The following is a 13,610-nucleotide window of genomic DNA, read 5'->3' on the forward strand; positions in this document are numbered from 1 at the left end:
CATCAGATCTCAGAAGCCAAGCAGAGTCGACCCTGGTTAGTATTCGTGGGAGACCACCAGGGAATACCAGGGTCGTGAAACCCTACGAGGTCACCATGAGTAAGCTGTGACTTGACGGCAAAAAATATATATCATGATTTGGGTTCTGAATTTCGAGAACTAGCAACTTAATCGTTGCAATGTTTTGTTCAAATGAATAAAAATGTATTGGCGAAGCAGGTGAAAAGGTTTGGCTTTCAGAAAGTACTTTTGTTGACAGGTTTCCGGTTGTCCCTTTAATATTTCCGCCCTTTGTTTGCAATACTTGTTTAGGTGGCTGGCTTTGTCCAGCGTTTACCAGGTTGCAAGGACCAGGCTGCGTTATTCCGGCAAGAGGTAAGTGAGTCTTGTCTGTGTAATTCAAAAAGCACATCAAACCATATTGCTGTTTCTGAAAGGCAGACATGATGTACTCCACCCCCCAAAAAATTTTTAAAATAAAATCTATGCACCAAATAAGGCAAATTATTTTCCCAGAAAAGCAAAAATGCTGCATTTATTATGCAAATTATGCACATTTGGTATTTTGTTCTTCTGTGTAATATAATCTGCTTTTGTAGTTCTTAAGACAGACAAGGTGTTATATAGAACAAGCAGAGAATCAGCAAGGACTTGAGCGGTCACTTCATTCCCCCCTGCATCTCCTTCCCCACACAATTTCCTCTTTCTTTCCTCCTGCCAGCCCTCATAGCCTCTTCCCTTTCCCTGTTTCTTTCTCTCCTTCCTACTCAGCAAGCAGTCTTTTGTTTGTTCCCCCTCTTGACTTCAGCTTTATTATTTATCTACTCTGTTTACACTCCACCTTTTTCCCCAGCGGGGGCCCAGTGCACCTTACATCACTTACCTCCATTTTAACCTCACCACAATCCTGCGAGGTAGATAAGGCTGAGATGTTATTCAGTTACAGCGTCCCACTTTCAGTGGAAAAATCATTCCAGTCCTTATGGGGTTCATCATTCCTCCCACCCCCCTTACAGAACATTTTCTCCTCCTGCTACTCACCTCCCTGATACTGGAAGTTGTCTTCACAGCTATCCATAGTTCACTTCCCTCTCCCAGGGCAGTGCCTTCCTGTACCCACTTGTAATGTGCCAGAATCTCCCTTTCTCATCTCCCCTAAATATTTTTTTTCCGTACATTTCCATTCTTTTCTACCAACAAATCAAAGCAGCCACAGCTTACGCAGCCAAATTAGTGACATTTATTACTTACACTACATTTATCAATATACCGGGTGCCAAAACAGAACCATACGAGCCACTGTTTGATTCAACTGGATCAATTTACTTACCATTAAAATAATGAAACGCTTTAAAGCCAACCTAAGGAAGCCAAATAGCCATGCTTTACACTGGTACCCAAGGCGATCTAGACAGCAGTTTCTTTTTCAGACAAAACATGATCTAAGATGGCTACATTCCCCTCTTGGCCCTGTGGACTTTTCTTCTCTTAGATTGTGAAGCCCCCGTTTGTCGAGGGATTTGTGGGTCCATCTTGTGTGCACATCTTTCCCCAGTTTCTTCTAGTGTTTTATCAACAGCTGAGATCACCAACATGCGTAAGACCTCTTGACAACTTTTAAACCTTGCTAGTGCTGCTGTCTCTGAGGAAGACCACATAATACCTGCAGGCCATTCTTTCGCCTTGTAGCGTTTCTTGATGCAAATCAGGATGCGTCCAATACCCTGGTGATCCCACCGTTATTAGGCTTCGTACTAACAGCCATTTTTTACAGTATTTTGCAATGGTAACACATATTGTCCTACAAGAGCAAAAGGCTGTTCTTGCGCTGCCAGTTAACCTCAGTGGTAGGTGGCCAGCTGCCATTTAATTCTCTTTGGCAGCTTCAGTTCCTTGTAAACACATAGCAGGTGTGGGTTTACAGGAACTTAAGCTGCCGCCGCGTTGATAGTGGAAAGCACTGTCAGTTTGCAGCTGATCTTTGGTGCCCCCGTAGGGTTTTCATGACAAGAGACCAACAGAGGTGGTTTGGGGAGGGGCTGTGGCTCAGTGGTAGAGCATCTGCTTGGCATGCAGAAGGTCCCACGTTCAATCCTCCGGCATCTCCAGTTAAAGGGACTAGGCGAGTAGGCGATGTGAAAGACCTCTGCCGGAGACCCTGGAGAGCCGCTGCCAGTCTGAGTAGACAATACTAACGTGGATGGGCCAAGGGTCTGATTCAGTATAAGGCAGCTTCATGTGTTCATGTGCCATTGCCTGCCTCTGCATGGTGACCCTGGACTTCCTTGGTGGTCTGCCATCCAAGTGCTAACCGACCCCAAGATCTGACAAGATTGGTCTAGCCTGGTCCATCTAGATAAGGGCAGGAAAAACATTACACTGGCAATATTTTCTACATTGTTATTGGCATTGGGGGCCATGTATAATCCCTAGTTGCACCTTCCACTTTGGATTTAAATTATAATGGTTCTGTCCGCTTCTGCTTCCCGTGACATGCTACATTATGGCCCTATTATCTTTGGTAATTAGCCAGTCTAGGCATAAAGAGTGGGGTTATTTTTAATAAATAGCAGCTGTACCATGCAAGGGTTTTTGATTTTTTTAATTCCACAGTGCAGGGATTAGGAGCATTTCTGACCCACTGGTTCCTGCTTGGAATGCTAAAAATCTTATTTTCATATTTCTAGGCTTCTGCTAGAAGGAGAAAAGATCAATACCAAATTGTCTTAGGAAATGTTTCTCTTATAGTCCAATTCTGACGTATGAGGTGGCGCTACAAGATTATTCCTCCTCTCCTCCTTTTTATCCTCACAACAACCCTGTGAGGTAAAGTTAGGCTGCGTGCGAGTGACTGCCCCAAGTTCACCCAGCAAGCCTCCATAGCATAGTGGAAATTTGAACCTGGGTCTCCCAGATCCTAGTCCAACACTCTAGTCACTACACCACACTGGCTCTTAAGTAAAAATTTCACTGCCATTTTATCTTAAGACCTTGGTGCCTTTCTGCACAGTGGCTCCTGTATTAATCCCTCAAAGATTCCATGAAAAAGGCTGCTAGGCTCTAGATTCCCCACTTGGCATGAGGCAGATACATTTCTCATCCAAGCCTAGACTAGGCTGAAATTAAGCCAATTTTAATGCCCTCTTTGCTAGATTCTGGCTGGGATAAGTTGTTGGGTGACAAAACTGCTGAACTTTGCTATAACAGTCCATTAGCAGCAATTGAGCTGCCCAAATGTACTGTATTTGGGTAAGTAATGATAGCTAGTGAGGAGGGAGTGGGTGGTTGTGCTTTAATTTTCATTTTCAGTTTATTTACTAAATGGCCATAGTTGAAAAGAGAATAAATTTCTGCAAAGAACAATTTTGTTTTAAAAAAAAAAAAAGCAGATTGAACAAAATTGCTAGTGAGCCATAGCCAGGGAGTGACGCCGGCATCTTAGGACCACATTCAGATGAGGTCTCTGCAGCTAAGTGGCTTGGTAGTTCATTGGATGAAAAGGCAAGAAAGGCCACACATGAGAATCCAAATGGTTTCTGTGCCTTAATGGCCTTTTATGAGAGCCAGCGTAGTGTAGTGGTTAAGAGCGGTGGTTTGGAGAGGTGGACTCTGATCTGGAGAACCAGGTTTGATTCCCCACTCCTCCACATGAGCGGCAGAGGCTAATCTGGATTTGTTTCCCCACTCTTCCAAATGAAGCCAGCTGGGTGCCCTTGGGCTAGTCACTGCTCTCTTAGAGCTCTCTCAGCCCCACCTACCTCACAGGGTGTCTGTTGTGGGGAAAGGAAGGTGATTGTTAGCCGGTTTGATTCTCCCTTAAGTGGCAGAGAAAGTCGGCATATAAAAACTAACTCTTCTTCTTAGGCATGGGTTGTTTACGTGGCTATCACCCCCCCTCCCAATCTCCCCACATTTCCCCCATGTTTTCTGGATGGTGTTTCTGGCGGCATCCAGAAAACGCAGGAAGAGAGCAAAGTAACTTCTAAAGGTCGGAAAAGAAGTGCATAATGAAAACGAAGCCCCGAAGTAGTCAGGGAGGGGTGATCACCACGGAAACAACCCGTGCATAAAAGGCCAGTGACATGATGGTTAGTATTTGGAAGTTGTTTGCAGTCATTCCGGTTCAAAATCCAAAACCAAGCCACAGTCCACATAACACCTTTTATTAGGACCAACCAAAATGATGCAAAACTGTGCACGGAGCGGTAGAAAGTACTTTCCACCCATATACAGTCTGAAGTGGTACTGTCCGTTCTACCACCTCAGGATTCTGCTGCCTCTTGCTTCTGCATGTGTGAACCAGTCCGCAGTTTCAGAAAACGAGGAACAGGGAGGTTGTGGCTTGCCAGAGGACACTGCAGACCCTTAAAGGGATACAGAACTTCTGACTCAGAGGTCAAAGCCTTCGATGCGAAGCTGTACTCAGAGTTAAATGGCCACCCTACTTAGCTAATTCCTAGAGTTCACCATTTTAATGCAAGCGTTTCATTGATCTGTTCAAAGTTTTTAGTGCCTATTAAATATATTTGCATAAGCTGTGTTTTTGGGGCATTAAGCACTTGACCTTAAATATATTAAGCAGCAATGGACTATGCTGTATTTTGTAGTACATTTGGACATGAGTATCATCTGTCTTCCTCACTAGTCCTCTTCAATTAAGACCTGTGACTTCCACGGTATCCCTGCCCCGTAAAGCAAGGGCGGGCAAAACGTCACTCAGGAATGACCGGTCGCTCTCCAGGCCACTAAAAGTAGCTCTCTGCCCCTCCTCGTGTGCTGCTGAATTCATTTCATTATACTTCTCTTTAAGGTGACCCGTCAGTAGCAGCCTCTTCTCTCCTCTTTCTTGCAAAGGAGAAAGAAGCAGCCAGCACACATGCTTGCACCTTTTGCTCAGGCTGGGAAAACAACTGTTCCTTTCCCAGCCACCTCAACTCCTCCTCCTTCATGCAGTTTCAGTACCCAGGCTATGAAAAGGCTGGGCTGGGTATGTGACTGTGGCTCAGTGGTAGAGCATCTGCTTGGCATGCAGAAGGTCCCACGTTCAATCCCTGGCATCTCCAGTTAAGGGACTAGGCAAGTAGGTGATGTGAAGGACCTCTGCCTGAGACCCTGGAGAGCCACTACCAGTCTGAGCAGACAATACTGACTTGGATGAACCAGGGGTCTGATTCAGTATAAGGCAGCTTCATGTGTTCATGCGTGTGTGTCTCTTTTTGGATTCTCTGCTCAGTTATAAACTGGGCGCAAACAAGAGCTTTAAAAAAAGTTTTTATTTCTTAAAACACTCAAAACATCCAATATGGCATGACTGTATCCATACAAGAAGAAGAGAAGTTAAAACTACGAATAATAAAAAATCATATAAAGGAGGAGCAGGGCAAGACCAATCATCCAAACCCCAAGGATATTCCCATCAAGCTCCGGCTTTAAATAGCAGTATTTAATTTGAAATTTTGAAATTTTGTTGTATCTGTACTAAACAATGTTACTTTCTCTCCATGCATGAGATCCTTAGAGACACCTTTTAATACTGTAACTTCCAAAAATCTATTCACCATCCTTAATCCATTCAGTCAGAATTTATGATCATAAGAGTGAGAAAAGGGCATAGGATTGCATTTTACCTTGAAACTAATTCCAGTGTTTTACTAATAATGCCCACTTCTCAGTAAATTTGGGATTATTTATTCTTTTACCGAAGAGAGCCACTCACAAAAAAACTGTTGCATATTAAGCAAGAGCTGTGGCGTCACGGTAGAGGCACCTCCATTGCATGCAAAAAAAAAAAAAAAACCGTCACCGCTTTGGTCCCAGGCATCTCCAGTCAAGGCACTCCTCAGGCAGCAGGTGTTAGAAAAAGACCCTTCTTAACCTGAAGCCCCAGAGAGCCACCCCTCGTCGGTGAACAGTACTGAGCTGAGATAGACCAGTGATCTGACTTGGCACTAGGGTTGCCAACCTCCAGGTACTAGCTGGAGATCTCCCGCTATTACAACTGATCTCCAGCCAATAGAGATCACCTGGAGAAAATGGCTGCTTTGGCAATTGGACCCTATGGCATTGAAGTCCCTCCCCTCCCCAAACCCTCCATAGGCTCTGCCCCAAAAACCTGCCAGTGGCGAAGAGGGACCTGGCAACCCTGCTTGGCACAGAGCAGTTTCATATGGTCCCCATTGAAAGAGAAATGGAAAGCGGTGGAAGCTTTAGCAGGTGTAGCCTGATGGCGGCACCAGTCCTCAGCCTTGAGCCCTTCTGCCCTTCTGTTAATAGTAAGGTCACAGAAGCCGTCTGCCGCCCATCGCAATGACTTCCATTTCCCTTTTTCTCGCACTCCAGCAAATCGACGGTGAAGCCTTCCTTCTCCTAAATCAATCGGACATTGTTAAGATCCTGAGCATCAAGCTGGGGCCCGCACTGAAAATATACAATGCCATCCTGATGTTTAAGACGGCAGAAGAAGCTTGAGGCGCCTCCTGCCCAACCAGGCCGGGTCAGAAGTTCTTGTGGGCGCTGCCTCTCGCAGCCAAGTCCGAATAGGCCAGGACCTTGGAAAGGCTATGTGGCCTTAACTCTTGTTTTAGACTGACTTGGGTAGAATCTGCCGAAAGGATCCCGAAGAAGAAGAGGAATCCCCTTCTGCCACTTGGAATGAATGCAGTGGCTTCCCTTCTAGGAAGAGATTATTAATTTTTTTTCTAATTGAATTTTGGATACCATTATATCGATCTTTTGTGAAGATCTCGAAGACACCTCCAGTTATAAGAGGAATCCCAGGTATTGCCGTTGGCGGGGAGCCAATCTCGATCAAGCAAACTGACTTTCCTGTTGACAGTGCCTAAAGAGAGAGTCCAAGCTGTCCCTTGCTGTCTTCTGTCTGTACAGAGCTTTGAGAGTGGTTGTTTGTTTGTTTTTTAAAGTAGAACGAGGAATGGGGATAGTCTTCAAAAGCAGTGTTGCTTGGTTCCTAATACTGGGAAATTCAGGCACCTCCATTCTTTCCAGGCTAGTTTGAAATCCTTCTTTTTTTCAGCTATCCAAATACCGGCATTTAATTATTATTATTATTTTAAAGCAGCGTTTGCTGGGGGGGGGGGGCGGGGGGAGGAATGGGGATCTTTGTCAAGTCCGTCTTCATGTATGGCGATTGTGCAGTTTATCACATTGCGTTGCGTTGCTGGAAGTGCACCGTTAATAAAGGTCACAGGAGGGGGCTCAGAAGGCAGGCCCATAATTTTGAGTGGGGTTCTTTTGAATTAAATGTACGAAACATAATGGGGGAGGCCTGAGAAAACAAGGGGGCTGTTGTTTTTTTAAAATGACCCTGTGATGAATGCATTCAGTGCTCTCTTCCTCTCTCTCCCCACTCCCTCTCCTGCCCCTGTCTTTTGTTGCCAAGAAATCTTACTTGGAAAAAGGTCTAGTGCAGGGGTGTTAAACATAAGCCCCGTAGGCCAAATCTTGAGAGCTCTAATCCGAATGTTGAGAGCTCTAATTCGGCCTGCGAGCCAGCCAAGGCAGCCACACACACCCCAGGTCCAGATCAGGGCTGGCAAGGCCGCTGTGAGCAAGGCAGCCACCACCACCACCACCCCACTCTCGATCTGGGCTGGCGAGGCATGGCCCGTCCCAACTAAGTGACATTTATGTCATATCCGGCCCTTGTAGCAAAGGAGTTCGACACCCCTGATCTAGTGGCTTTGGAAGCAACACACAGCTTTTTGAATCATAGAGTTGGAAGGGACCACCAGGGTCATCTAGTCCAACCCCCTGCACAATGCAGGAAATTCACAACTGCTCTCCCACACACACCCAGTGACCCCTACTCCATGCCCAGAAGATGGCCAAGATGGCCTCCCTCTCATGAACTGCCTAAGGTCATAGAATCAGCATTGCTGACAGATGGCCATCTTGCCTCCGCTTAAAAACCTCCAGGGAAGGAGCCCTTACCACCTCCCAAGGAAGCCTGTTCCACTGAGGAACCGCTCTGTTACAAAATTCTTCCTAATGTCTAGACGGAAACTCTTTTGATTTAATTTCAACCCATTGGTTCTGCCCCGACCTTCTGGGGCAACAGAAAACAACTCGGCACCATCCTCTATATGGCAGCCCTTCAAGTACTTGAAGATGGTTATCAGATGACCTCTTAGTCTTCTCTCCAGTCTAAACATATCCAGCTCCTTCAGCCTTTCCTCATAGGACTTGGTCTCTAGACCCCTCACCATCTTTGTTGCCCTCCTCTGGACATCTTCCAGCTTGTCTACATCTTTCTTAAATTGTGGTGCCCAAAACTGAACACAATACTCCAGGTGAGGCCTAACCAGAGCAGAGTAAAGCATAGCTGGTTTATCCCCCGATGTATCACACGTGTTCTGCATCTCCCCTCTGCTAAGCTTGCAGTCTGTTAAGCACAGCTGCCCTTTTTCTTTTTCAGTTCATTTTAGTAAGGCTCGCCTGCAGGCTGACTGAAGCCTCATTAAGGCAAGTGGCTGCCCCAAAGCACCATTATTCTGTGAGGCAGAGGCACAGAAGGCTCCGTGCCTGTTGCTGAAGGAGAACGGAGGGTTTGGGCCCCAAATGGGCCTATAGTCTTCTCAGTCTCCGATTGTTTGCCTGTTTTACTATGCAGGAGTCCCTAGGTTGCAGTCTTTATTGTGAGAGGGTGCTTTTTTTTTTTACTGTTTGCTGAAACAGATAAGACTTTTTGACTGGATGGGGAAGGGGGATACAGGATGAGGCTTCTGCCAAAAGAAATCCAAGCAGAGTCATCTAACAAAAAGCTTGCAGGAAATGGAAACAAAAATAAGTCAGTTTTGTGCATACAGTAGCTCTAATTGTTATGCTGACTTGTATGTAGGAGCCCTGCACTAGACCAGAGGCAAGCAGTTGCAATATAGAAAACTATAGTGTTACTTAGAAAGCAGGAGCCTCGTGGCGCAGAGCGGTAAGCTGCAGTACTGCAGTCAAAAGCTCTGCTCACAACCTGAGTTCGATCCCGACGGAAGTCGGTTTCAGGTAGCCGGCTCAAGGTTGACTCAGCCTTCCATCCTTCCGAGGTTGGTAAAATGAGTACCCAGCTTGCTGGGGGTAAAGGGATGATGACTGGGGAAGGCACTGGCAAACCACCTGTAAACAAAGTCTGCCTAGGAACTGTTGGGATGTGACATCACCCCATGAGTCAGGAATGACCCGGTGCTTGCACAGGGGACCTTTACCTTTTTTACTTAGAAAGCAGATACAGGCATTTATTTTCTCCTTCAGACATGGAGAATCTTCTGAACTCTCACATAACACTTGCTGACCCTCTCTTGCATGCAGATCAAGGTGACCACTCATACATTTTCCTGCTGGTTTCTTGGGCTAGTAGTATATCTCCTCCAGCCCTATAAATCAAACCAAACTTTCTAACTCATTTGAAGGGTTGATTGTGTAAAGCCAGTCTACTTTAGAGTACTGGACTAGGATTGGACAGATGCAGCTTCAAATCCTGATGTAGCCACGAAGTTCACTGGGAGACCGTTGGATATTCGCACCCTCAATCTCACCTCCCTCGCAGGGAGAAGGAGGAGGAGAACCATGTCTTCTCCTGAGCTCCTGGAAGGACAGAAGAAAGGGATAAGAATGTAAATAGATAAACTTGAGAGAGGGTGAAAGGATCCTTCTGGCAGCTGCTCCATTCTCCGTTTCCTCCATTGCTGGCAGGAGAAATGTGGGTTGACGCACGGCACGCAGCTTCCTTTCAGATTGGTGAGTGGTGAATTGCCCGTTTTAATTTATAAACCTTACAGGCAATTGTGTGGCATGTTCACTTGTGAAGGGTGGCTTGTGGTTAGATCCCTTTGACATCCCCCACCTTCCCACCCCCAATCTCCATAAAAGTCACCATAAGTCAAGATGACACAAAACTCTTAAATCGGCGTACAGTCCAGGCTGCTGAATCTGAACAGTTATTAACTAGGCCTGCAGAACCAACACATCTCATAGCATTCTATTTTTGTATAAAAAGTTAAGGAGTTTTAAGTTTCCTCACAGAAGTGTCATTGCTGATTTGAGGCCAACAGAGAGCATCTCTCTTAGTAATGGAGAATGGCCTCTGACAATGGGATGCTTATGTAGACGGCATCAAGTTATGTGGGTCAGATACGTATTTTTAAAAATACATTTCTCATGAGGTAAGGGAGGATAATTGCCCAAGGGCATATTCAGCACATTTTTCTCTACATGTGCTTCTGGTAGGCAAGGGGACATGGCTGACCCATTCCCATGGAAATAAAGTTGGTTAAACAATGAACTCTGCGTATTTCCAAAGGGCAACCACTAGTAGCGCGTTCATACGCTAACATGATTCAGGATTTTTTTTTACAAAGCAGGTGGCTTCCAAGGAGGGGTTGCGGAAGGAGGTTTTGTTCCGGCTTTGTACACTGACACTCAGGGCCGCTTTCACAGTATTGTTATACACAAGTGGAAATGCGGTGTGATTGGGGAAAGTTAATATTCTGCCATGCGTCTCTTAAACTGCTCTCCTGAAGCAGTCCTGTGTCAATTCACTGTGTTGCGAGAGGAATAGAATCATAGAGTTGGAAGGGACCACCAGGGTCATCTAGTCCAACCCCCTGCACAATGCAGGAAACTCACAACTACCTCCCCGCCACACACACCCAGTGACCAGAAGATGGCCAAGATGCCTTCTTTCCCATCATCTGCCTTAGGTCACAGAATCAGCATTGCTGACAGATGGCCATCTAACCTCCACTTAAAAACCTCCAGGGAAGGAGAGCTCACCACCTCCTGAGGAAGCCTGTTCCACTGAGGAACCGCTGTAACTGTTAGAAAATTCTTCCTAATGTCTAGACAGAAACTCCTTTGTTTTAATTTCAACCCATTTGTTCTGGTCTGACCCCCTGGGGCAACAGAAAACAACTCGGCACCATCCTCTATATGACAGCCCTTCAAGTACTTGAAGATGGTTATCATATCCCCTCTCAGTCTTCTCCTCTTCAGGCTAAACATACCCAGCTCCTTCAACCTTTCCTCATAGGACTTGGTCTCCAGACCCCTCACCATCTTTGTTGCCCTCCTCTGGACACGTTCCAGCTTGTCTACATCTTTCTTAAAGGAAGACAGATTGGTATCCTTGGTTCAGCTGCTAGCTGGGCACAGATATTTGAGCTGGGCACAGATGTTTGAAGTTGTAGTTAATGGGGAAAGAGACAGCGTGGTGTGGTGGTTAAGAGCAGCGGACTCTAATCTGGAGAACCAAGTTCGATTCCCCACTTCTCCGCATGAAGACTGCTGGGTTACCCTGGCCAGTCACAGTTCTTTCTGAACTCTCTCAGCCCATGCGGAGGCAGGCAATGGCAAACCACCTCCAAACATCTCTTGCCTTGAAAACCCTCCAGGGTCGCCATAAGTTGGCTGGGAGTTGACATCATGCACAGACACACAGATAGTGGGGGAAATTATCATTCTTAGTTAAACACATAGGCCATCCATGGTTTATTTCTGTAGGACTCAGAAGACAGGTTCAGGGGAGGGTTTGTGGCTCAGTGGTACAGCATATGCTTGGCATGCAGAAGGTCCCAGGTTCAATCCCTGGCATCTCCAGTTAAAGGGACTAGGCAAGTTGGTGATGTGAAGACCTCCACCTGAGACCCTGGAGAGCCGCTGCCGGTCTGAGTGGCAGCAAATACAGGGTTTGTGATCTAAAACCAAATACATTTTGCCCCCTGGGCCTTCTTCAGTGGTCTAGTTCAAACATATTATGCGTGCACACATAAATCAAACAAATAAAATGGTTTTATTTGTTTTATTTGTTTTAAAATGGTTTTACAGTCTTGCGCCAGTCCAGGTATGTACTCTAAAATATATTCCAAATTGACCTTGTGCCTATGAAATTAGATTATCAAAGTATGTTTAGACTTGTAAAAGCACACGTCCAAGGAATACAGCCTTAATATTTCCTTCTGAAATGGGCTGATTCAAAGAGTACATACCTGGGCTGGGACAAGATTCTAACCGTTCTAATTGTTTTTGTGTATGTGTGTATAATATGTTGTAACTAGACCATTGAAGAAGGCTCGGGGGTCAAAACGCGTTTGGCATGTGCTTTAGATCATCAACCCTGTATCTGCTGCCCTGGCTTGTTTTTTAATATATATGTGCATGTGCGACATGAATTCCACAAGTCAGTGGAATAACGTGGTTCTTATTCCTTCTGTATCTAGACAGAATTGAATTAATCTACACCTTTGCTATAACGTCGAGGCTTGAAACCTTTCCTCCCGCCACATTTTTAGCACAGTTTAGACGAGTAGCCCACATCAAGACATGTCATCCTGGTTTGCACAGACAACAGAATGAGGTGGTAACATGTTCTATCACCTCTTGGCTCTGCTGCCTGATCCTCCCGCATGGGGGAACCAGGCCTTAAAAAAGAAGCTTGCCCCCACTTGGTTACAGCCACATGCAAGAGATGGAGATTAAGGGGCCGTGGCTCAGTGGTAGAGCATCTACTTGGCATACAGAAGGTCCCAGGTTCAATCCCCGGCATCTCCAGTTAAAGGGACTAGGCAAGTAGGTGATGTGAAGACCTCCACCTGAGACCCTGGAGAGCCACTGCCGGTCTGAGTAGACAAGACTGACTTTGATGAACCAAGGGTCTGATTCAGTATAAGGCAGCTTCATGTGCTCAACTGTCTTTGGATGACTGCCATCATACCCCGCCCCAAATACAAGCGTCTTAGTCATCATTTCAGTTCCTGCCCTTTTGCATGGTATGAATCTTCTCTCAATTGCTAAAAACGGCTTGGCAGTAAGGGAAAACAATGCTTTAAAAAAAATATCCAATGTATGTGTTACATCGCTCTTTAAAAAAAAGTTGATGCCTCTTGATTCCAAGGATTTATGTCCATCAGACTGAATATCAGTTGAAAAGAGCAGCCACTTTTATTAAGCCACATGTATGTGTGTGAGAGAATCTGTCACTCCGTAAGTGATGCTGTTTAAGGCCTGTTCTTCACGGACCAACAAAGCGAAGACATGAACTTCATTCCGAATAATTCTGCTATTTATGTGCATTGCTTTGCATTCCTAACCTTATTTAGTTGCGAGAGAGACCCCCCTCCCCTCCTCCGACTTCTTTTCCTTTCAGCGGAGGATCTTTGTTTTGAAGACAAAAAAAAATCCCCATGCCATCAGAAGCTATCATCCTTGCAATCTAGTGGTCATAGATTTCTGCTCTGGGGAATAAATAATCTTAAATGCTGCACAGAAGCATTTCAGTGACAGAGATACTCTTTACAAGCAAAGGGGGAAAATATATTTGGCCCAGGGGATAAGCGAGCTTGGCTGCGAGATTTCCTGCTTGCAGCTTCCATGCCCTGAAAGGGATTTATGCCAGAGAAAGATTTACATTTTCTGACATTCTGTCCGTCGTGTGATGAGCAAGTTTATTTTCGAAATGTCCAGATTACTTGATGAACTCAAGGCACGTGCAAAGCAGAGAAGGTCTTCGTGGGACCTCGGTTTACAGCATTTGAGATGATTTTGCTATTTTCCTACCACTTTAAAAAAAAAAAAGACCTTGAAATGTTTGCTATTTGCCACTCATG

At 45.5% G+C, this 13,610-nt stretch overlaps 2 protein-coding genes across 2 annotated transcripts in view; both read left to right on the forward strand.

Moving 5' to 3' along the window:
* The window catches only part of LOC130475775 (lethal(3)malignant brain tumor-like protein 4), a 61,434-nt gene extending 54,966 nt beyond the window's left edge, over window positions 1-6,468 (forward strand). Inside the window, exons 20-21 of the mRNA XM_056847639.1 lie at window positions 313-375; window positions 6,340-6,468. Of these exons, the coding sequence (XP_056703617.1) occupies window positions 313-375; window positions 6,340-6,468 (192 nt within the window). The remainder of the gene's footprint in view (window positions 1-312; window positions 376-6,339) is intronic.
* The window catches only part of SRSF4 (serine and arginine rich splicing factor 4), a 213,580-nt gene that overhangs the window by 138,972 nt on the left and 60,998 nt on the right, over window positions 1-13,610 (forward strand). The gene's annotated exons all lie outside the window — the stretch shown is intronic.

Source organism: Euleptes europaea, chromosome 3 (genome assembly GCF_029931775.1).
Source record: "Euleptes europaea isolate rEulEur1 chromosome 3, rEulEur1.hap1, whole genome shotgun sequence".
Lineage (NCBI taxonomy): Eukaryota > Metazoa > Chordata > Lepidosauria > Squamata > Sphaerodactylidae > Euleptes > Euleptes europaea.